Raw genomic sequence first — 23,812 nt, 5'->3', positions numbered from 1 at the left:
TAGTAGCAAATTTGTTGACTAATGCTGTTAAAAAGTGTTTTTTTTCCCCAAAAACCCTGCAAATGAATGCCTAGCCTGTTACAGTAAGAAAATTTGAAAATGCAAACCAATTAAAAAAACAAATCCAGTTTAAATTATGAAATGAACAAAAATCCTTCTTAACATAACATAACTACCTGACAACCATCATTTGACATTTGTTTTAAAAGACACAGTAGATAACAGTGACATCCATTCACTCCAGAGCCCTTACAGCAACAAAAATAAACAATGCTTCTGAATTGTAATTGTATGAATTTTTTTAAAAGTGCAAAATTTAAAAGCAACACTAGTAATGAAACATAACATCTTTCCTTCCATGAGTTGGGAGCACTTTGTGCAAAGTGCACATTCAGACACAATGCATATAACCACAGATATTCCCTCCAGCCTGAAAGTCTTTTTTTTTTTTTTTTTTTTTTTTTTTTTTAAGACTTTTCAATGTCTAAAAGATAGGATTCCTCAGGCCAGATAGCCATTCCTGAAACTTGCACAACCAACATGTGGAGAAAACAAATTATAATAAACCATTCAAGTGCAGAAATCAATCTGCTCTCAAATTATGATTTGGTCGTGCTCCCAACATACTGAAAGCAACGATACACATAAATAGTGGCAAATATGGAAAAATTCCATAACCATTCTGTAAGCTTTGTGCACTTTTCATTTTCTTGCTTTCCCTGTCTTGCCAATAAAATGGGATGAAACTTCAGGAAAAAGGAGGTAGCAATATCATGTTGTCAATAGACAACACTACAATTTTTTCCCATCATCTTGAATCTAAGGAGAACCTTAGGATTTTGTTAGAATAACTGGTAAACTCTACACTACTCTGTTTAGCTCTTATTTGGACTATTTCATTTAGCTCTTATTTGGTCCTCGTTGGCTTTCAAACCATTTTATTTAAAGGCCAATGGCAGTTTTAATCTGATGTCTAACATCAGAATTGTTTAGAGCATGTAGTGAGATATTAGAACAAAAACAATGTTTATGTTAACTGCTAGCTAAATAGATGTTTCTTTTTGTGCTTTCTGACCACAGGATAAGACAACTGACATTTAGCTCGTTCACTTCAATAACACTGTAGCCAAATGTAAGTTTCATCCTGCATGCTCTCAAACGGTCCATGGAAGATCACTTGTTTACTGTAAAACACAGTACTTTTTATAATCAGACTCAAAATCTTCATCCATGCTGCTTGTGTCTGCCATCTTTTTGCCATCTATCTTTGGCAGAAACTGTGCATAGTCTACCCCCTGCTGCTCGTAGAAAAGAATGTAGGCAGAGTCGGTGTCAATTTCATCAGGATGTAATTCCTGTAAAACAGAACAAACATTTACTAAAACTTGAAGTTGTACCATTGTGCTAACATCACTGAATTTAAATACATGCACTTACTGTAGAAACAATCATTTGAAATGGACAGTAAGAACAAGAACAATCACATTTTCTCAAATCTGCCTTATTTTATTAATCAGGCTAAATTATTTACTTGAAAGTGAGTTCACTTTTATAATAATAAATGCAATTACTTAGAAAATATTTAAACCACAATTATCCAGTAGCTTCAATTCAAAGTGTCTAGCACAAATGACAAAATTTTTGTCTAGATTGTTATTGGGCAACTTTTCTATTTTTGGCTCAAAATTCAAGTATGTTTCCTTACTCTGTTAGCAGCATATATTCAAATTTTAATATTAAAAGTTTTCCAAGTACAATTCCAGGGCATCATTTTAATGTTCATATGTTACTAATTTTCAAGCTATTCATATTTCTAAACAAACAGTTCACATAAAATTGGGTTTTAGCCCCACAAAACTAATCTTTCATGAAAATGAAATATTTACCTTACAGCTGCTGTCATTGTAACAGTACCACTTGTTATTTGGGTTTTTGGCATAAGTGACATAATGACCTCCTCCCATAATTCCTGAATGGCACTAAAAAAAGATTTTTTTTTGTATTAAAAATATATCATTCATTGAGATTGAAACCAATCTGCCTTCTGTCACTGAGTGGCAATGGTTCAAGACATCCCTTGAAATCAACAGATCCTAAAATGCTCATCTACTGAATGCTTCAATGTTATAGGCCCTATCTGGTCAAAGCTCTTTCCTCAGGTGTCAATGCAATCTAGAGCGGTTTCTAGCTACAATCTAAGTAGGACATACCAACTGCATTATTCAAAGGGATGAAAGGTATGTCAAAGGTATGTATGGCAGTTCCAGCTCAACCTGGCCAAACTCCATTAAACTTCTCCCTCACACCCTTTTCCTGCATTCATCTTTGTCCATTATAAAACCTTAGAGTCCACCACCATTTCCCCCATCACTTTTATCCTTGAAATCATCTAATTCCTTCCCATATCCATGTATTACCAATTAGTTATCTTCTACAATATCAAGTAAGTTGGATTCTTAATTTGTCACCACAGCTAAACAAAAACCCCACACTTTTCACGTCCTGGTCATCCTGTCCCTTGCTATATTACAACCACTCTTCTTTCGCCTCCCTGGTGCCTACATCTCTCTGCTTCAGCATGTTTAAAACACTGCTGCAAAGATTATTTTCCTTGCCTGTTGCTCTCACCACACCACTTCCCTCTTTGAACCCCTCTATTGGCTACTCCTCACCTACCACATCATGTTTGAATTTCTCATCCCTTATGCATCTCCAGTAACGCCGCCAACCTCAGTGTCCCCCTAGTGTTTCTCTCACTGCTCCCTCACCACATTTATCTTCATCAGTGTTGCACCATATGCTTAGGACAACCTCTCAAATGCAGAATGTCAAGCTCCCTCTCTCTCTGTGACATTTGGGGGAATCTGGCTGTATAACTTATGAATTCTGGTTGATATTGTAAAGTTATTATGAAATTATGTGTCATGGAATGCCTCTCTCTCACAGACAAGGTGTTAAGCATGTGCCCCCAACCCTCCCGAGACCAGGTACAATGGTGAACTCAGTGACTGCCTGGACTTCATTTGGACTCTGGAGGCTTAAAACACACGGGATCCCTTCACAACAGTTCGGCAAGTGTCCAGCAGGGCAAGTGTGTCTAGACCTGACAGTCAAACCTCTCCCAAAGATTCACTTCTTCTGAAAGGCCTACGAATACTCATGAGTCAGTTAAATGCCCTCTCCACGCAAACTCAATAAGAGAGAATATAGTGTTAGAAGGGAGAAATTTAAATAAAATCAAACAGCAGTGTCATCAAATGAGCACAATGGTCATCAATAACCAGTTAATCTAGTCACTGTCTGCCCCCTTCATTAGGAAAGTGCCTATCAAACTTTAGATGCTGTATTCGTAAGTATTAATAATGGTAAGAAATTAATATTCAATATGTCTATATCTGTCTACATGCATACTCCTCAAACATTCATCTGGCAGGCCCTGTGAAGCATTTTGAGAAAGTAAAGCTTTATGTAAATGATACTTTAATCATTAACTCTAGTAACAGGTGAGAATCTAAATCTGGCAAAAAAGTCAGGTTAGATATAAGGATACATTTAACAATATGAACAATTATAAAATAGAATATACTTAAGGAAGCAGCTGAGTCCCCATTATTAAAAATCTTCAAAACCATTAGAAAAAGTTCCCAGTAGAATCAGAGCAAAGAAAGATTTTATTTGACACAGGCACCTATTCTCTGCCTGTGGCACACAATTTCAAATGTTGGGTGTAGTGTGAAGATGTAGGTGGCCCTGTAATACACAGGTCAGACCTGATCATCTGGTGGTCCCTCTCTGGCGATCCCCCTCTGGCTTTAAACTCTACGACTGACTGAGATATTCAAGCAGAAAAGCACTGTGCAGAGATTAACTGTTCCGTTATATTCAGCTTTATGGTAAACTGAATTTACTGAGGATAACTCCATTTAATTCTTCTTTTTGTTATTCTTCTCAATGACAAGTGTTTCCTTCATGCCTATTGCACGTGAAATTCTAAACTTAACAAAATTGCAGTTTAAGCATATTTTACTTATATAAAATGTCAACTTACCGAAATTGCATATAGATTGTAAATAGGGTTAAAACAGACTTCTCTTTGGTCATCTGTAATATCCTCCTCACTGTGGTTATCAATCACACCATTGATACTGCCATTACTATATGAATTCTGCTCACAAACGTATCCATTGGCTAAAGTCATCTCGTCCTGAAAAATGAATAATTCACTCTGGCTACCACCCAAAACGTGTCCTTTGCTAATGGCATCTCCTTGGTCAGCAGTAAGTTTCTGTTCCTGGTCAGTACCATTCTCTTTACTTGCATCCAAATTTTCTTTGCTATTTGATAGTTTGTTTTTACCTATCTGTGGTAGCCGCAGTCGCCCTTTACCTCTTCCTAAAGCCCTGGGGCTGCTGTTCGGGCTACTGTTTTTACTGGAAGGACAGCTGGTTCCACTTTTCCTCCCCGGTGATGGAGATGCTGTAAAAGAAAGAAGTTAAATCCTTCTAAGTAAGCAAGCTGAAAGCCTAGATTTTCCAATACAAGATTTCTTCCAATAACCAGAGACCCTAACGAACTCAACTTTCGGGATGGATAACTTTTTCTTTTTAGCGACCAATTCATACTTTATAGTTAGAACTGAGATTGAGACTATTAATTTTACGTGGATTAGCTGGCAGATCTTGCTTACTTACTCCCCCGCCTCCCAAATCTACAATGGCACATATAGCAGTTGAAAATTTCAAGCCACAGAAAATTTGAAATGCCAATATATACCAACCCTGAATAACTCAACTTCTTATTAATGACTGCTGTAATAGGCTTACAATGGAAAATAGAGGCAGAAATCAATGTTTCAGAATAAACTTAAATTCTGAATCAATAAAACACAAATAACCTCTCTTTTATAATGAGTACACATTTCAATTGGCTTGTATTTTATCAGTTCCAGAGTAAAGAAGATTTTGAAGAAGAACTACCATACTTCTTGCTATAGGTCAATAATCACTAATTTCTACACTGCAATTTATAGAGAGACAGATTTCCTCTATTTATTCCCTACCTTTGATGTTATTCAAGATGCTACTAGTGTTAAATGAGGATGGACTCCTGTTCAGCACATCCCCTTCGCCTGATGTATAAGTATTTTGGAGATCTGTTTTTCTAGGCTCCCCTTGCAGAATCCGTGGCTCAGAAAGGTCATCAACCTGGGGAGTTAGTTGCTTTCGTTGACAATGACTTGGATCCCTTTGTACCAGAAAGGCACTTGGGTCAAAATTTTCACGAGGAAATTTAACAATTTTCTGAGATTTTATCCAGCGGCCATTTACAAACTGAAATCGTTTCAGGTGAATTATCTAGGGTGAAACACATTAAAGAAAACAAGGTGATGGTTATATCACAATGACCTAATCAAGTAATTTAAATGTTTGTTTTATCCTTCCAGAGATATACATACTATAAGATTAGAACACAAATCAATTTGAATTGTACAATGTGTGTGGTATCTGGATCCACAGGGGCAACATCTACCAAACAACAGTAGGTAGGAGATAAAGCTTTAATAAATAAATAAATAAATAGTAAAGCATACTTTGCGTTCTTTGGAAAACTTATAAATTCAAAGGTAGCAAAAGTAGATGTTGCATAATTTTAAAGAAGAGAACAAGGCTGTGTTCCATAAAGGTAACAGAGCCAATGGCACTGCAATAATTGCAATGAACATTTCAATCCTTTGCTGCAGCAGAACAACGCATTTAAGCAGAGTTACAGCATTTTCCATTTACATTATGTAAAACTGATAATACATGTGTAGCAAGTTCACATTGGGTCACCTATGATAGCCATGATTCGGTTGAGACAAAAGGGAACATAGGTAGATCTAAACCTTCCTTATTCTGTGAAAGTAGGAAGATGTACCCAGCAATCCGAACTCTTGTGATGAGTGTACATTTTTACTGTTGCCCAAAAGAAAAAGAAAATTATTGAAAGTTGTACCAAAATAGGGGGAAGCCTCCAAAGGTCCAGTTTTTTAGTGGCCAGGCAATGAGTCTTGCACTTGGAACAGTAATACATCTCATCTTCTCCCAGTTCTTCCTCACTGGTAAAAGCTCTTAGACAGCTATCCAGATTGATGGGCTCCGCCTGAGCCCGTCGGCTTTGTTCAACACTTTCGTGCTCTTCTACAAACTAAAGAGGTTACCAGATAAGATGAACTTTGTATCTTGGCAACTTTCCTAATACAGTAGACCCTCAGAGTTATGAACACCAGAGTTACAAACTGCCCAGTCAACCACACACCTCATTTCGAACCCAAAGTACACAATCAGGTACAAGCAGCAGAGATGTAAAAAAAAGCAAATACAGTACAGTACTGTGTTAAACAAACTACTAAAAAAAAATAAAGGGAAAGCAGCATTTTCCTTCTGCATAGTAAAGTTTCAAAGCTGTATTAAGTTAATGTTCAGTTGTAAATTTTAGAAAGAACAACCATAATGTGTTGTTCAGTTACGAACATTTCAGAGATACGAACAGCCTCCATTCCCAAAATGTTCGTAACTTTGAGGTTTTACTGTACCTCAAAAACATACCAAGTACTTCAGATTCATGTCCAGGGTTCTTAGAAGTACCTTGCAAACTTATTGGGGAGTAACTTATTTAACTTGTTTGAAAGGAACTTCAAACACAATTTTATGTGATAAAGTCACATGTCTGTCATCTTAATGTGAAGCTCAGGAACATAAATCTTTCAGGGGCTTAGGTATGACCGCAATACAGAGGATAGCAAGTTTCTCCACTTCAGATCATTAAAGGTGTCAGAGGAAGTGGCTAAAAAAGTCAAAAGTTTTTTTTATAAAAACGAAATAAGCAGGGTCTGGGGCTATACTGTTTTCAAATGCTTTATTTTACCTAGAATGTCTTCAAGCAGTGACTTTTAAAAAAAAAAAAGCCCACGCTTTGGTAACCATTGTGAAATTTAGACGAGTTATTTATTTTAGCTAGTTCTATGTCTCCTCTTTAGGATTATTAGATAGAGAGATGTTACTATAGAATTTTTTAAAGATCTTCCTATTTTTGTCTGATTTCTTCATTTCTATTGTGCGGGAAGGAAATAAATATAAGGCGCATTTAGTGCTTTTCAACCGAGGATCTGAAAAAATCCTTTACAAATGTTAAGCCTCAGACACTCACATGAGATACAGCAAGTATTACACGTTCAGTCTACATATAGGCAAATTGAGACACATGGCAATTTGATGGTAGCCATCATAAAAACAGGATAACCTTAGGAAATACAGTTATTTTATTGTAGTATGTACTTAATGGCTTTTCCCATCTTTTCTGTTAATAGGATATTCATTTTCCCTCTCAAAGTAATGAGATGTGCAAATAGCTCCAAGGATCCATTATTTAGATGCAATTCTTTTAGTCTATCCTCTAGAATTTACTCATACTTGAAGCTAAGTTTATTAGCTACCTTCTAACCACCACTTGGGTTACTTCCCAGAGATTCTCTCTAGAGACAATTTATCTCTACCATTTAATTTAAAGTACTATATTATTGTTTCCTATGCTATGTTCACTCATACTGTGTCCTTCAAAGTGGGCATGGTCTCCTGTTGAACTCCACATGTTATTGGAGACTCAGACTGACATCCGTTGGACCATTACATGATGCCTACAGAGGCATCAACTGCTCCTTGTAATAGTGGCCGACAGTAAAACAACCAGTCTACGCATGTATGTAGGGATCAAGGATAAGGAAGTCAGTCTTCACCAGCAGAGTTTAACTCTCCATATGTCTGGCAGATACCCTATACGTCTTGAGGTGCATAGTTGAACTTCCATCTTTCCCTAAGTTACCATCTTTGTTCATCAATACAGGAGTATTGTTATGCAGTTAAAATCTCCTCCCAATTTAGTCTCACTCGTCCTAAACCTCACATTCTGGAAATAAACTGCAAAAAGTTTTGGCCTGACCTTGGTTTTTGGTGTAGATTCTGCCAATCGTAACTTCTTTACACAGCTTGGAGCCTCTAAGTACCAGATTTCTGCCTTCCTTATTTTTGACCTGGTCATCCACCTGTAAAGCTATGGTTTTTAAAAAAAATTATTGCCACCCCTTGTTTCTTAGCATAACCTTCTCTCCTAACCTTGGCACCGTACAGGGTCCGGTTCTAAAAGCACTTCTCAAACAGTCAGCTGCCCTGTACTCAGCTGACAATGATAATTGGGATCAGCAAGTATTCTAGGCATGAATTTTAAGGGGTGCCATTGGTAATATGGATCCGATTCCCTGAGGGGTGGAGGAATGAACTGGGAGAGAAAGAGAGCTGGAGTCCAGTGTTTTGCTTTTGCTCTCTGAAGCCATAATGGCTCAAGCAAGTTTTCCCTGATATAGGCATCTGGACTTTGGCTGAAGCTTGCCTTGTGTTCTACCATTTACTTCAGGATGCAGATAAGGAAAGTCATGTGTTTTACATTTAGATATTGAAAGACATGACATTTTTTGCTATCACTTTTTTTTAAAGTACCCACACTTTTGCAGGTGCTTGAAATCCAATTCAAGCCAGCAAAGTCAACTGCTTAATTTGCCGTCATTACAACTAGCACATTACAGAATGAAATGTAGAGATATTGTGTTTCAACAGTGTCCCTACTCAGACCCCCAAGTTCCAATATTCTAATGGTCTTTTACTAACTACTTTTCCACCGAGGGCTTGTTTAGACAAACAGTTGATGCGCAGCAAGCTTGGGTGTAAATCCACAGTGCACTGACTGGTCATGTGGACCCTGCTACTGTGCACTAAAAGTTCCCTCGAGTGCTTTGATCTGCTCCGCTGTGAAACAGGAGTAGGTCAATGTACACTAGCAACTTTTAGTGCACTGTAGCAGAGTGCACACAGACGGTGTTCAGCACGCCGATTTGCTGTAAATGTACTAGGGCTGTTGATTAATCGTAGTTAACGCTCACGATTAACTCAAAAAAATGAATCATGATTAATCACAGTTTTAAATCGCACTGTTAAACAACAGAATACCAACTGAAATTTATTAACTATTTTTGGATGTTTTTCTACATTTTCAAATATATTGATTTCAATTACAAAAAGAATACAAAGTGTACTGTGCTCACTTTATATTAACTTATAACTGCACTCACAAACAAAACAATGTAAAACTTTAGAGCCTACAAGTCCACTCAGTTTGTTCACAGGACATAATGCTGCCGGCTTCTTATTTACAATGTCACCAGAAAGTGACAACAGGCATTCCCATGGCACTTTTGTAGCCGGCATTGCAAGGTATTTACGTGCCAGATATGCTAAACATTCGTATGCCCCTTCATGTTTCGGCCACCATTCCAGAGGACATGCTTTCATGCTAATGATGCTCGTTACAAAATAATGCGTTAATTAAATTTTGACTGAACTCCTTGGGTCTTTGGGGGAGAATAGTATGTCTCCTGCTCGGTTTTACTCACATTCTGCCACGTATTTCATATTATAGCAGTCTCAGATGATGACCAGCACATGTTGTTCGTTTTAAGAACACTTTCACTGCAGATCTGACTAAACGCAAAGATACCAGTGTGAGATTTCTAAAGATAGCTACAGCACTCAACCCAAGGTTTAAGAATCTGAAATGCCTTCCAAAATCTGAGAGGGACGAGGTGTGGAGCATGCTTTCAGAAGTCTTAAAAAAGTTTCCGATGCGGAAACTACAGAACCCGAACTATCAAAAAAGAAAATCAATGTTCCGCTGGTGGCATCTGACTCAGATGATGAAAGTGAACATGCGTCTGTCTGCACTGCTTTGGATTGTTATCGAGCAGAACCCATCATCAGCATGGACGCACGTCCCCTGGAATGGTAGTTGAAGCATGAAGGGACATATGAATCTTTAGCGCATCTGGCATGTAAATATCTTGCAACGCTAGCTATAACTGTGCCATACGAATGTCTGTTCTCCTACTTTCAGGTGACATTGTAAACAAGAAGTGGGCAGCATTATCTCCCACAAATGTGAACAAACTTGTTTGTCTGAGTGACTGGCTGAACAAGAAGTAGGACTGAGTCGATTTGTAGGCTCTAAAGTTTTACATTGTTTTATTTTTGAATGCAATTATTTTTTGTACATCATTCTACATGTGTAAGTTCAACTTTCATGATAAAGAGATTGTACTACAGTACTTGTATGAGGCGAATTGAAAAATACTATTTCTTTTGTTTTTTTACAGTAAAAATATTTGTAATAAAAAATAAAGTGAGCACCATACACTTTGTATTCTGTGTTGTAATTGAAACCAATATTTGAAAATGTAGAAAACATCAAAAAATATTTAAATAAATGGTATTCTATTATTGTTTAACAGTGCAATTCATTGCATGATTAATTGTGCGATTAATCGCCATTCATTTTTTTAATCGCTTGACAGCCTTAAAATTTACACCACAGTATGCTGTGTACTAGCAGTGCCTCTCGACAAGCCCCAAATTCCATCTGACCCTCTGAAATGTTCTCCTTTATAGTCAAATGGACAAATCCACCCCATATATACAACGCCACTGGTTTCAATTCAATTAACACTAGAGACTAATTTGGTCCAAATTAAATAATGCCATTATTATGCCAGATGTTTCTTGTACCTTTTGGATTGTTACCTCTCCATGTTCTGTAAATCTCCCTCTCTCATGACCTATTTAAAGGTTTTCAACTTCTTTAGCATACTGCAGTCCTTTTCCCAGCAACCCTCCAAACCCTGCCAATGTAAGTGCCAGCAAATCTCCAGAATGCACATCATCTAAACTCAAATCAGTTTGCTCCCAACACACAATCACAGCTAGTGACCCCTTCTTTCCTCAGCTAGCCTCTTCCACATTTCATAACAGAAAAACACAAATTAAGGGAATGCTCCATTCTCCACGTGGCAGGATGTCACAAGCTGCCCCTTCACGGGCAAACACAGGCACAGTGGTGTCTCTGAGTTGTTAATACAACCCCTTTACTGCTCTAAGATTCCCCTGAGGACACTTGCCTGAGAATATTGGGTGATCCTGGCTGTCCTTCCTAACTATTTCGAGGGCCCTACAGAGCTCTTCAAAGCCCCACTCAATGACTATGCCTTCAACTTCCAGGTTTCAGAAACTACTAAACTTCGATTTTAACTATATTAAACAAACATCGTAATACCTTACAGTAACCTTTCTACTTCTTATTCTATTAGGGATTAAGGTCTAATTTTATAAAAGCTCAGCAGTGCTTCCCTTCTTGATCACAGTTAATCCCACGGACCCACCCCAGTGATCTTGCTTTCTCTCCCCTCAGGAGCTAATCGATGATCCTTCAAATTCCAGTCAACGCCCCTGAAGTTCTGAACTGACAGCCTGGATGCAACTTCCATTCAAGACGCCAACCCTCTGTGTCTCTGTGCACCCACTGGCATACGTTCTTCACACACATATCCTGTCACACAATTTCACTAAAGTTTATTCTATAACATCTCAGATCAAACAATTTCAGGTTCGTATAGTCCCTTTTCCACACAGCACATCAAACTTCCTCTCACGTTAGGTAGCCCTCAAACTGACAGGTGAGATGTTTGGTTGAGTTTACACATAATGTGTTCAGGGCATACAATGCACTTTTTAAAGTCAGGAGGCAGAGAGCCAACAAAACTTGTGTCTTTCATCAAATGCGACAATATGGGCCAAATTTTCAGTGGGCATCCAAATGTACTTGTACATACTATGCCTGTTGGAACACTCTCCTGCCCCCTGCTGCCCTTCCCCTAACTGTTCCTGACTATTCTGAGGGCGAGGCTATAAAAGATGCTGTGGGGCTCTGGCTACCTCAGTTCCTCTGATGGTGTCCACAGATCTGAGACAGTAATTAGGACTCCAGGGAAGAGGGGAAGGTAGGCATGGAGCGTGAATGTACACAGCTCATGCAGTACCGTCATCTGTGGAAGGTGGAAGGTGAAATCCTAATTAAACAGTGCTCTTCAAATACAGCATCCAACCAGAATGCTAGGTCTAGTGCATAATGGTTTGTAAATGTGTGTAGCAGCTCTGCAAATTTTTACAATGGGTATATGCCTAAGGCATGCCAAGATATTTGCAGTGTAAAGGCCCAATAGGGATGTGGAAATATGCGTCCCATAAACTGAGAGCCCCAAATAAATCTTGGGGCTATTGGGAGAATGGATTCTAGGGTCAACATACAGAAACTGAATATTCTGACGAAGGAGTTGAGCTTTCTCAAGTCTAAGATGGGTCAGAGACAGTTACTGATTCTGAAGAAAGACGGCTATCTGGAATACGAACCCTTTCCCCTGAATTCCTTTGGAACTTCTTCTATAGCCCCTACTTCCATGAATGTGCAAACCACTTTTCTTAGTAGGTTCTCATGAAAGGGGCACCCTAGCTCCTCCTGAAGTAGTAGGACATGGAGCCAGTTTTACACTCCCTGTGAGCTCTTGGGGTTAAGGTGCTGCAGACCACAAACGCTGAAGGAGACTGTCCTTTCGCCACTCAAGACAGATACCTTATTGGAATCCAAAGCAGGGAATACAACAAGACAAGAGGCACACCTCTTAAATCATGGCCTCTTCCCCTTTGCAGCTACCACAGGATCTGTAAGCTTTCACACCAACGTGTGGGAAATAATAAAATAAATACTTAGAAATTTTAACTTCTTTATTTTCTTAACACTAACTCTTCAAAGGAGGTTAGGTCCAAATTGCATCTCCCTGGAGAGGTTCCTGGTCTGTCCGCTGCCCCAGTTGAAAGGAACGGAGGTGGCCAGAGCACACCCCTTCCTTTTATAGCCTTGCCCTTGATTTTCAGGAATAAAGAGAGGGGCAGACAGGGGTGGGAGACAATTCCTACGGGCACTGCTGTGACATGTTCCACTCAAAGCGGCACCACGGGTGCATCCCATGAGTAGGAATGTATAGCGGTCACTCAAAGAAGGGTCTGTTTTCAAAAGTTTACAATCAAAAAGTTACCTTTTAAATTTATTTACAATTAAAATTTCAAGAATTGTCAGCCAAGTTCTGTTTGTAAAATGTTTATTTAAACTATGCACAGACAGGTAATGCAGTCTTTTAATGTACAAACTGACCATGACATCTTGGATTTGGGGTTTTTTTTGCTTAAGAAGTTACCCATGAGGGCACAAGTTTTTTATAGGCACAATTTACACACAAGTCACAATCCCAAAATCACTTACACATGCTATCTTTAGTTACATAAGTAGTCCCAATAAACTAATGAGGCTACTCATGTGCATTAAGTTTAGCTTGTGCCCAAGTGCTTTCAAGATTGGAGCCTCTCTTTTTTGTGGATGTTGTCCTATGTTTAGTGCATTTATGGAGACTAAATCAAATGTCATTGTATCGGGATGCACTGGGAATGTGCACCTTTTGTGGTTGTCAAAAGCTTCATCACGAAGTAAAAGGCCTATGGATGTCACAGACAACCTTCGAGTTAGCTCTTCCCATTATTGATTTTGTATTCATTATTTCAGTAGAGGACGAAACACAAAAGCAATAAGGCAAGTGCCTAAATACGGAGAATATGTTTCTAATCTCGCTCCGGCTGAGATGGACTAATGATGAGCACGCAACCACGGAAGTGATGTTAAAATGAGATACATTTCAGAGCTAATAAAATACAAGTATATATCGCAACCTAATGATGTGCTGCTGGGTTTATTTTATAAATGATTTTACCCGTTCCTGTGATGTCTGGTAGCGGAGATGAAGGGCTGTAGGATCCCAGTCTACGGCGATATAAGCATTTCCAATATAAGCCCTGTCTTCTGCACACTCAATTTTACACCCACGGCAAAATCTAAACGAAAAAAAAAAAAAAAAACCCTTAGCCTCAATGGTGACAGATGAATTATCCAATAACTTAGATTCCCGTTAATCAGAAGGATACTTTGTTCTCCTTTTTCTTAGACCATGGCCATCACTGTGGTGTTGGAGACTTTGTCTTCTGTGCCAGAAAGGTGTGTTTTTACAGTAGGATAACCCAGGCACGTCAGTGATCATTCTGTAACATCCTAGTGAAGACAGGGCACCAGGTAGCTAGGCAAAGTCAACACTATATCCTCACCCATAGTTGAACTTGCCTAGCTACCCGGCAGTTAAAAACCACAGTGACCGTGTCTCCACTAGGATGTTACAGCGGGATAGCTAATGGGCACACTTTTTTGTAATCAAGACAAACCTGAATGCTTTCCAATGGTGCATTATGCAACATGACTAGCATCTGTCATGTGTGGCTCTCTTCCCCTCTCCAAATTTTGTGTAGACTTTTAAATGTGTGCGTGATGCGGGGTGGATTATAAGCTAAGGCAAGGTCTTCCTCTTCTATGACAGTTTGTAACACAAATAGGCTTATTTTTTTGTTTCTTTTCAGTCATATTTTTTCCTGGGTATGAAGTCTACAGGCCCTTGTGAGGACTAGACATCAAGAGGTAGGATCTCAAGGTAAGCCAAGGACTGTCCAGTATAGTGTCAACATGATGAGTTTCAGGTTCACTAAGGGTCCATCTGCATTACAGATATAATCACACACTAGCTTGGTTGTCTCCTACAGTAAGAGATGTACCTGCTCTAATATATTTGATTTAATTGCTTGTGAGGACAACAACATTTCAGGGTGTAAGATGGTTATACAGCTATATAGTCCAGCCTTAGGTGAATAGTTATACTGGTAATATGAATAGGCCCTAAGGTATAGTTGAGTGTTAAACCTTAAAGAACACTTGGTAATTTTCAAGCGTTTCACATCATAGAGACAAGTCAATGTCTGATGGCTTTTGGGGACTTTCGAGGGTGTTCTAGACTAAGAGGAAAGGTTTCTGGCTACTGAGAAAGAGGTTACAGCTCTTGTCTATAGCAGCTCATACATGCCTTTCCCCAAGATGAACCACCTACTGTCACTGTCAATTCCTACTCAGGCTAGGAGGCAATGATTTATATTGGAAGGGTAGACTTGAAATAGAAAGACATTTTCTTCATGCAGAGAGGAAGCGACCTGGGGACAAATAGTAAGGGCTTTTTGGGTGGTCATAGACTTGTTCTTTTTTGGGGTTGGGTATTGACTTGTCCTGAGGAATGTAATGGGTTAAAATATATTTTAAAACTTGGTGCTGGTCTCCTATGTTGAAGCTTGTGTGTCAGAATAGTTTTCAGCTCTGTAAGTCATAAAAGCAATTCTGCAGTGAAAGCCTGCCACTTGGGGGTTTTGGTTAAATTAAATTCCAAATTCTCATTGTTTGATATTATCTCTTGAAGTCCTGAAATCTATCAAAAATCCATTATCATAAATTAGATTTCTGCTTAAGTTATCCCCTGGCTCAATTCTAGAAAGAGCAATTCACCTGTACCATGGACACCAAGCACAAGAATTTCCATCCTTCTGAACCACCCTAAGGGTAAATGGATACTGGTACCCCATGCTGTCGTCGCTGAAACAGAACAGAATACAACAAGAAACATAAGTATTGATCGAATTCCTTACCATACACCACACACTATTCACCCTACGTTTGATTTTTTGCTTGGAAGGAACGTTTAATACAGTAAGCAAGCATGATGGTGCATGAGATCACTGCTTAAGGGAGCCAATTCCAACCCATTAAGAGCTGCTTAACAAAACAAGATGCCTCCCTGTGTCATCTAAATTCCAAATACACACACTGTAATGTTTGCTTTGTAAGTCTGCTCAGCAGGACAGTCACATTAAGCTGCAACATATTTTTGAGGGAGGAGTCCAAAGAGCAGCAGGCATAATTACAATACAAAAATCAATCCATCACACAATCATACTACAAGCCTCATTTTATCACATGGTAAAATAAAGCAATTGGACCATTTCCTGACAAGGACAGTAATAAACTGCAGAGATGGAAATTCATAAATACTTTTAAAGATCCTGCTGAGGTAACAGATCTCAAGTAAGACTATAGCAGTAGAATTCTCTCCACATATGCTAGCGGATACATTGAGCCAATTAAGTAATAGTCCAGATTATCAGAGGTTCACAGGAATACCTTAAATTGGAAAATGGTCAGTCATCTAATCTGAAATATATTAAAACATTTAATTCACTATGTTAAAGATAAGAGACTTGTTTAGCAGTCATAATGCAGCAAGAAAGCACCCTGATGGGAACAAAGGGACATAGCAGAAAATTTGCTAGAGGCCAGATCTACACACACAGTTGCAGAGATACAACGAGAGAGAGAGAGAGAGAGAGAGAGAGAGAGAGAGAGAGAGAGAGAGAACGAGAACCTATTTAATTAAATCCACACAAAACCCTGTGTGGACATCTGTAATTCCATTTAAACCAGGCTTATGTCTGTTAGTCCTGTATACCTGGCTCTTTTCTCTTTCCTCTTTGAATACATTTAATAATTTGCCACAAAGCCAAACCCTCATCCCATTCAAGTCAAAAGCTAAATTCCCACCAACTTCACCGGGAGTAGGATTGCCATTGAAAGTGTATCCATTTACTCCCCTAGCTAATATGGAAACAGACTCACTTGTTTAAATTAACTCAGCTATAAATTAATCCACCGCACAAGCTACTTATGCAATTAATTACATTCCAGACCATCTAAAATCACTGCCACACAGTGAAAGGACTTATCAGTATCTAATTCTTAAAATACATCAACTGTGCTCAGAGCAAAAAAAAGTGAATTATTTTCCTGCACCAGGCTGCATAATGAATTATCAATCAATGATTCAAAAATATCCAGTATGTAAGAATAACTTAAATTGAAACCTAAAAGCATAAGATAGATAACTATATTAAAGGACCCATAGCATCATTATTTAATTTGTAATACATGAAGATGACATGTCTACAAAAATAACCCACCAGATGGAATCCGCAGGCAACAATGCATTTGAGCTAAAAATATATGCAATAGTTTCTAAAATAGTTGACATTTAGAGTTTAATTGGGTATTAAGACCATATCTTCATCTTATGGAATGTCTCATGTCAGCAATTAAATTGACAAAGCAAGGCTAAGCACTAATACTTTTGAATCCTTATAAGGAAGTCTGTACCATAGTAAAGCGTAATCCCAAGCCATAGGTTAGCACATCCAACTCACCAGTCTTGTGCATGGTTACTAGCTTCCTGGGGAGGGAGAGGGCTGGCAAGCCGGGAAACCTGAATCCATACTGCATCATACAAGTCTTTTTTCCGAGTATGAACAGTACATGGAACAATTAATGGCATTCCAAAGAGACTGGGACGATTCTTCTGAGATGAAAGGAAATATAGTTCTGTCCGCATCTGTATTTACAAATTAAAGGAATAAACGTAATGTATTTTTGTGTGCGCATTAACTGATATTATGACTATTAGAAAGCTGACTCTTTCCACTTGTCATTCACTTCAGTATTTTCCTGTGCTTTGTTTGATCTTGAAAGAGACTAATAATTCTACAATAAAATCACTGAGCATCTCTGAATCATGCTAGTAAGTCAGCATTAAAAACTGTTTTTTGTTTGTTTGTTTGTTTTTTAAAGTTGAGTTACGGTCTGAAAGTTCTGTCATTGACTTTTTATTTACTATAGCAAGTGTCATATAGACCGCAATTGCTAGGCTGTATAAGCATTTCCATCATAAACCTATATTAAATTAAACTTCTATTTAATATTACTTAGGTCTTTCCCTTGCCCACCAACTGGTAACATTTAAAAACGTAAACAGGCACCTCTACATACAAGTCATCAGTCCCATAGCACAAACCCTGCCCAGTGTTTATCCCTTGAAAAAAAGATGGTACTGTGACTAGAAATCACAACAGGAAGTCAGATTTGGGCTCTGTGGACTTTGTGTGATCTTGGACAAGTCACTTAACCTTTGTGCCTTATTCTCCCCATCTATAAGAATGGGAACAATACATCCTATGTAACAGATGTTGAGGCTTAATACATTTGTGTTTGTAAAATATATTGAGATCTCTGGATAAAACGAACAAACTAGTATTAGCCAGCTGACCCCCGCCACTAATAGAATGCCTAGAAATAGAAAGCTCTAAGCATGAACTTTTGATGGAGTTTCTGCAGGCAGTTTGCTTTGCCTTATGGGCTGCATAACTAGTTTGGATCTGCTAAAGAACATTACACCAATTCCCTAAAAGATCTCCTATCAACCCTTAAATGAGGCCTATGGTGGTGTTATTGGACAATGGTTAAAAAAAGCCCCACACAAATATACTGTGAAAAGAGAAGTTATGCAGCCTTCAAGCCCACAAACCACTGGCTGTAAATGTCAACCGCTTCTAATGTCTGAAGGCTGAGAACGTATACAGAGTGCAGAGTTATCTGAGGCACTCAGTCAACCAGCCGTGACATTTATAGTTTAACTTGGCTACAGATGCATTTTACAAAGAGCAGTTGACACTAATAGAATGACCTGCAAATGTACCATATGCCTTAACTCTATACTGCTTCTGTAAAGGAGATGATGCAGCTCCAGGTAAAGGGAAAGAAAAGAGTTTCAAGTAGCTTCTCAAATCAGATTTCTTCTGATCAGAGTGGACGCCTGAAAGCAAGATAGATTGGACTACAATGAACGGTCAAAAATGCGTCTTAGCACTAAGGAGATATGCTAAGAGTCACTGAGGAAAGTAAAACACCTACATTAGACATTGTGGCTAAACTTTCAAAGGAAAGCATAACGTGCTCATACAACTTTACACGTATGTCTACACAACAGGTGATTGTGCATATAAATGGGCACTTGTGTTCCCTTCCTAGGACTGCAAATATACATTCATTCATCACAGCTCCATCCAAAAAAAAAAAATCAGTGCCTTTTACAAGTAGCCTACACCACACATTTGTAACTAGTGCAGAATATACTAACCATTTTTCTGTGGACTGCAATGATGTAGCCTATAAATGGACTATCAGAAAGCAAGGACATATGACCATTCATCATCCCATTGGCAAAGTTATTCTCTGTTCCACATGGCACTACAGTATTTGGCATTCCATTTGGAATTAGTGTTGGTCTGGGGAAATCCCCATTCATCATTATGTTGAGCATTCCATTAGCTGATGGCCCAGTGGAGAAATCTGAATTTAAGTACAAACACATGGTTACTGAATTATGATACTTGCACTATTAATATTTATGAACTATGATTCAGCTCCTTTGGCTACAAATCAATCTGCTCAATCTTGCTTGTTAATGCTATCTTGTATAGCAGCGACCCATATCATTTACTTAATGCCAGGAATCTACACACCATAGTATACACAGACCACGGACAAACATTCACATCTATCCCTTAATACCACTTCAAAAACAATTAAGTCTTTGAGAAGCGGATGTAGCCAGTCCTACTCTCAATATACATCCCACTGTTAGCAGTGTGTCTACTGCTCAAAACAGGAGAATGAATCAGATTCTATTCCCAGCTCTGCCAAAGATTCACTAGGTGACCTTCAGCAAATCATTTCTCTGTGCCTGTTATGCTCTTTTTAAAATGGGTAAATTTAAGATTATGAAATGTTGTGAAGTTTAATAAATGTTTATAAAGTGTACTAAAGTCCTTGGATAAAACACACAGTACAGATATTATTGTTCCCAGTATTGATGCCAAATCTAATTATAAATACACAATTAGCAACAGCAACCAGAACTGGTAACAGTGTTGTTTTTTTAAACATTTCCTGTTCCATCCAATTGAGTGTATGAAATATTCTTCCCCTCCTCCAAACCATGCTTTTTCTTTAGCCTTGTCTCTTTCCCCATTATAAAGCTGGATTTTTCCTGTACCTCGCCATCTATATCTGATCAATACTCCTGGGTCAATTTAAACAAACAGGAAAATGAGTAATTTTGTTTTACCTGTTTGCACAGGACTAGAAGCTGACGTAGGGGATCCTGGGACCGGTATCTCAAACGCACATAAAAACCCACTCACTGATAACCGAACTTTCTGGTTGTCTTGAGGAAAGTTCTGTAGAGAAAAACAGAATACAAGGAATAATAGTATAATATAATAGCATTTAGTATTTTCCACTGTGATCCTGCATATGTTTATTTGTTGAAAATGTTAATAAAAATTGTCTGCTTCAGCTTTTCATTTAGTCTCCCTCTTCCATCCCTTGCTGCAGAAAAGGAGAACCAGCACCATGGGAATTGCCAGGTCTCCAGCAAGTGCTTTGTGGACTATTGACAATCCATTGACCAGCCAGAGCCCCTGCTCTCTGTAAACATAAAATAGTTTTGAAAAATATTTTGTGATGGCAGACTTGGCTTTAAAGTATATAAATTTTATTTAGAATTCATAGGTTATTTCTCATCAGGCTTCAGCCCGAAAATATTTGGTAGTGTTTAAACACGTCGTCACTGCTTGTCTTTGAGTTACGCCAAGTCAAAATGAGAAAGTTGTATCATTTTACCTAAAAAATGTGATTTTTAAATAACTTTAGTTTAACTGGTGTAAATAACTTTGGTTTGGTTGGTTTAAGAGTGGTTTATTTGGGTTCAGCTTAGACCAATTCTAAATTAACCCTGGTTTAAACCAAAATAAAAGCATTCACATGGACTCACACCATTTAAACTAAATTGATTTAAAAATCACATCTTTAGTTAAACTGGTACAGTGTTCATGTAGACAAGATCTTATGTTGAAGAGATATGAAGGAATTTTAGTATGTTGATGTACAGGCTTCAGTAATTACTTTAAGTACTGAAAGGATGCTGGTATCAATGAAAGCATGTTACCTTTATATTAGAGCTATGTACTTCTGCCAGAAGAATCTGTTCTGGTTTTAGCCCACAAAGTTCACTTAGCTGCTTTTTTAAACCTGTATACTTCTCATCCATGTTCAGTCTGAGCCCATATCGAACAGGGGTGGTACCATCTAATTTAATTACTTTAAGAGAAAGAAACACACTTTAGTCAGCAAAATGGCAGTGTTTTTGTGAGAATAATACATTTCTCATTTATTAAAAAGCTATTGTTGCTTCCATTTTAAGACTTGATCTGTTCATCGACTACCAGACACTTTTCTAGCGTTTCAAAGACAAAAGAATGTCTTAATACTAGACAAGAGAACCTTCATTACCTGCTTAAGTGTGAGAGCAGCAGTTAAGAGGGTTTTTTTTTTTTTTTTAAAACACTATGTCTTAATTTTCATGTCTCAAGATCCAAGCTTGAAAAATGATTTTTCTTCAGTAAAAGGTTTGAAGATCATGGTACAGTTCTGCACTAGGCAGACTCTCTCAAAGACTATTTGTATAATCAAATTGCTACTGACCTGAAAACGGTCTAGAAGGCCTCAAATTCTGAATATTATACACTTTAGTCATCAAATCTTTTAGTTGAGACAAAACAGGTGGTAGCGCCTGAACTATGCTCACTACTACGTAAATATTTGATAGCTAAATCATTTTTTTGTTCTAGTGTAAATTAAGCCCACTGAAATGAGGTAGATTTTAGTAGTGTAAAGGGGCACATTTATGCTAGAATATTTTACCTCAATTCCAAGAATGGTCCAGCTGCATTAGTGCTAAGTGCCAGTATAGACGGGACTCTTACCACTGTGCCCTGAAAACCTGTTCTGCATCACTGCTGGAAAGTGAGTATGTTTTAGGACAGGCAAGACCAGAGTGATTTAAATTCGACTACTCACCTGTAATTTCTAAGTGCATGTAGCTATCCATTGGAAGAGGCAAGGATAAAAAATTAAAAGGGTCAAATCGAACACTTATGTGCCCACATGTTTTGCATTTTACTTGGGACCTTAGCTGTCCATGAAACAAATCCACTACGATTGATCTGTTTCTTCTCAGATGATTTTCCCAGGCCTGAAACAAAGTGCAAAAAAAGTTAGAAATGTAGCACAATTGCTTGGACTTGGCAGGGGGAAGTGTGTTACGAGATTCCAAGATATTTATAAACATATGGTGCTGTACTATATATGCTGTACTAGAAGTTATTTGACCAGTGTTGTAAACAAGCAGGAAACAATTTAGTTTCAACATTAGAAAAACGTTTGTGATTTAGGACAATCAGCCTGGGTTACAGCTTCTTTAAGTAGCTCTGGGCACAATCACTCAGTATCTTTTCAAGTTTTGCTATACACTGCTTCTGAAAAAGTGACTTCCTTAAGATGACATTGTGAGGTTCCACATTTATGTTCTCCTCATAAGTTTTAGGTCAAATGTACTCAGCTTACCAGTAACAGTGATTTTTCTAGCTGCCTTCAAATACAATGTAATATATGAAAAATTCAAGCTGTGTTTATTCTGCCACTATTATCTGTCACTGATAATAAATATTCTACAATTTCAATTTAGTGACCACTTTTTTTAAGGTATGAGGCAGAACAGAATCCAGCTTGCTCTTCCACAGATCTGCAAGAGTAAAAATCTATCTGTGTAAGACAAAAAGAGAAGGTTTTGACACAAAGGAAGTAGACTGGCTGAACAGAAAGGTGACATTTGTACAAAGTCACTTTTCTATTACTGCAATTTATGAGATGTTATGCTTACTGAAATAGCTTACTGAAATATAATAATAGTATATTAACAGAAAGCTTGCTTGAATCCAGTCCAAAACATCCTTTTTAAACTTATCTATGTTTCTACAGATACACATAACACATCATGTATCTACATAACATCAAGCAAGTTTGGCACGTTAAGAAAAAAGGGAAAAGTCTCATTAACTTTTACTCAGCATCCATGTGACTGAGCAATCAATAGCTAGAATTTAAGGATCTAGCCTACAAAAATATTTATTTACAGCATTTACAGTTTTTAATGATCCAAATATGATTCTATGTTCAGTTCAGAGGTAAACACTGTACAGATCCAGTATGTAACAAAAGAAAACGCAATAATAGTATTATAATGGAAAATGTAACCTTTAACCTTACTGACAAGATAGAAAGCCAATATCACAAAAAAAATGTGTATTTACCAAATTACTAAGAAACCACATGTAGCTCCCAGAAATACCATAAAATCCGCAAGTATAATCTGGCTTTCATTTTAGAGTGCTTGGCTTCATATATATGTTTCAGCTTGCATGAAATCTGAAATTTGAGGGCATATCGCAGACTCCAGAAAGTGAAAGCCAATAAATATGACCAATGCAAAGGTCATGGTTAGGAATGAATTCCTGTTTACAAAAATATACTTTTGGAAAGTTGGATAATGTTACGTTGCAATATAATATTTATTTTAACCTTTTATAGCAGACTCAAGCATCCAAGACAAATTTCCTTTTAACCTCACTCAGAGGTGGGCAGGTAAAACTGTTTATGCCATGGGGCAAAATATTTCAGAAATTGTCTAACTGTCCTGCTATTCTACTGAGTCTACAGACAAACATTCCTATGCAACATGCTTCAGTGAGGTCATAAATTTTCATGGATCTTGTTGAAATGAACAGATAAAATCATCATCACTGGCTAAAAGTACTGTGAGGAATCCTTTATTGTATTTCAGTTGGATTAAATATTGCTTTTAAAAAAAAATAAAAATCTTTATTTCACTGGTTCTAGAGTGCTATCAGAAAATTGTTTGTCAGTGCAGATTCTACTGGTCTACTGTCAATAACTTCCAGTTCAGACACACCTCTGCTGCTACCTCCCAATCGGGTCGACCATCGCTGTCTTTCAGTTCTACATATGGCTTATCATGAACTCTGTTCAGATCCTCATGAAGACCATCCAGAAGAAAAGCCAGAAGCTCCTGTGAGTCCTGCTGCTGGAAACCATTAAATCTTGGAGCATATTTTGCTATCGTCCA

The 23,812-nt window shown here is 37.9% G+C and overlaps 1 protein-coding gene across 1 annotated transcript in view; it reads right to left on the bottom strand.

Moving 5' to 3' along the window:
- Positions 1–476: 476 nt before the first annotated feature.
- Positions 477–23,812, bottom strand: part of USP32 (ubiquitin specific peptidase 32) — a 145,732-nt gene continuing 122,396 nt past the window's right edge. The window contains exons 22-34 of the mRNA XM_065418187.1: positions 23,639–23,812; positions 21,688–21,862; positions 20,777–20,928; positions 19,895–20,006; positions 18,905–19,116; positions 17,139–17,323; positions 15,394–15,480; positions 13,733–13,853; positions 5,995–6,186; positions 5,060–5,354; positions 4,049–4,476; positions 1,887–1,979; positions 477–1,355 (exon numbers count right to left, since the gene is read on the bottom strand). Coding sequence (XP_065274259.1) covers positions 1,182–1,355; positions 1,887–1,979; positions 4,049–4,476; positions 5,060–5,354; positions 5,995–6,186; positions 13,733–13,853; positions 15,394–15,480; positions 17,139–17,323; positions 18,905–19,116; positions 19,895–20,006; positions 20,777–20,928; positions 21,688–21,862; positions 23,639–23,812 — 2,400 coding nt within the window. The 3' untranslated portion in view covers positions 477–1,181. The remainder of the gene's footprint in view (positions 1,356–1,886; positions 1,980–4,048; positions 4,477–5,059; positions 5,355–5,994; positions 6,187–13,732; positions 13,854–15,393; positions 15,481–17,138; positions 17,324–18,904; positions 19,117–19,894; positions 20,007–20,776; positions 20,929–21,687; positions 21,863–23,638) is intronic.

This window comes from Emys orbicularis, chromosome 17 (assembly GCF_028017835.1).
Source record: "Emys orbicularis isolate rEmyOrb1 chromosome 17, rEmyOrb1.hap1, whole genome shotgun sequence".
Classification (NCBI taxonomy): Eukaryota; Metazoa; Chordata; order Testudines; family Emydidae; genus Emys; species Emys orbicularis.
The sequence above is the reverse complement of the archived record's forward strand: the minus strand, read 5'-3'. Positions and strand labels throughout refer to the sequence as shown.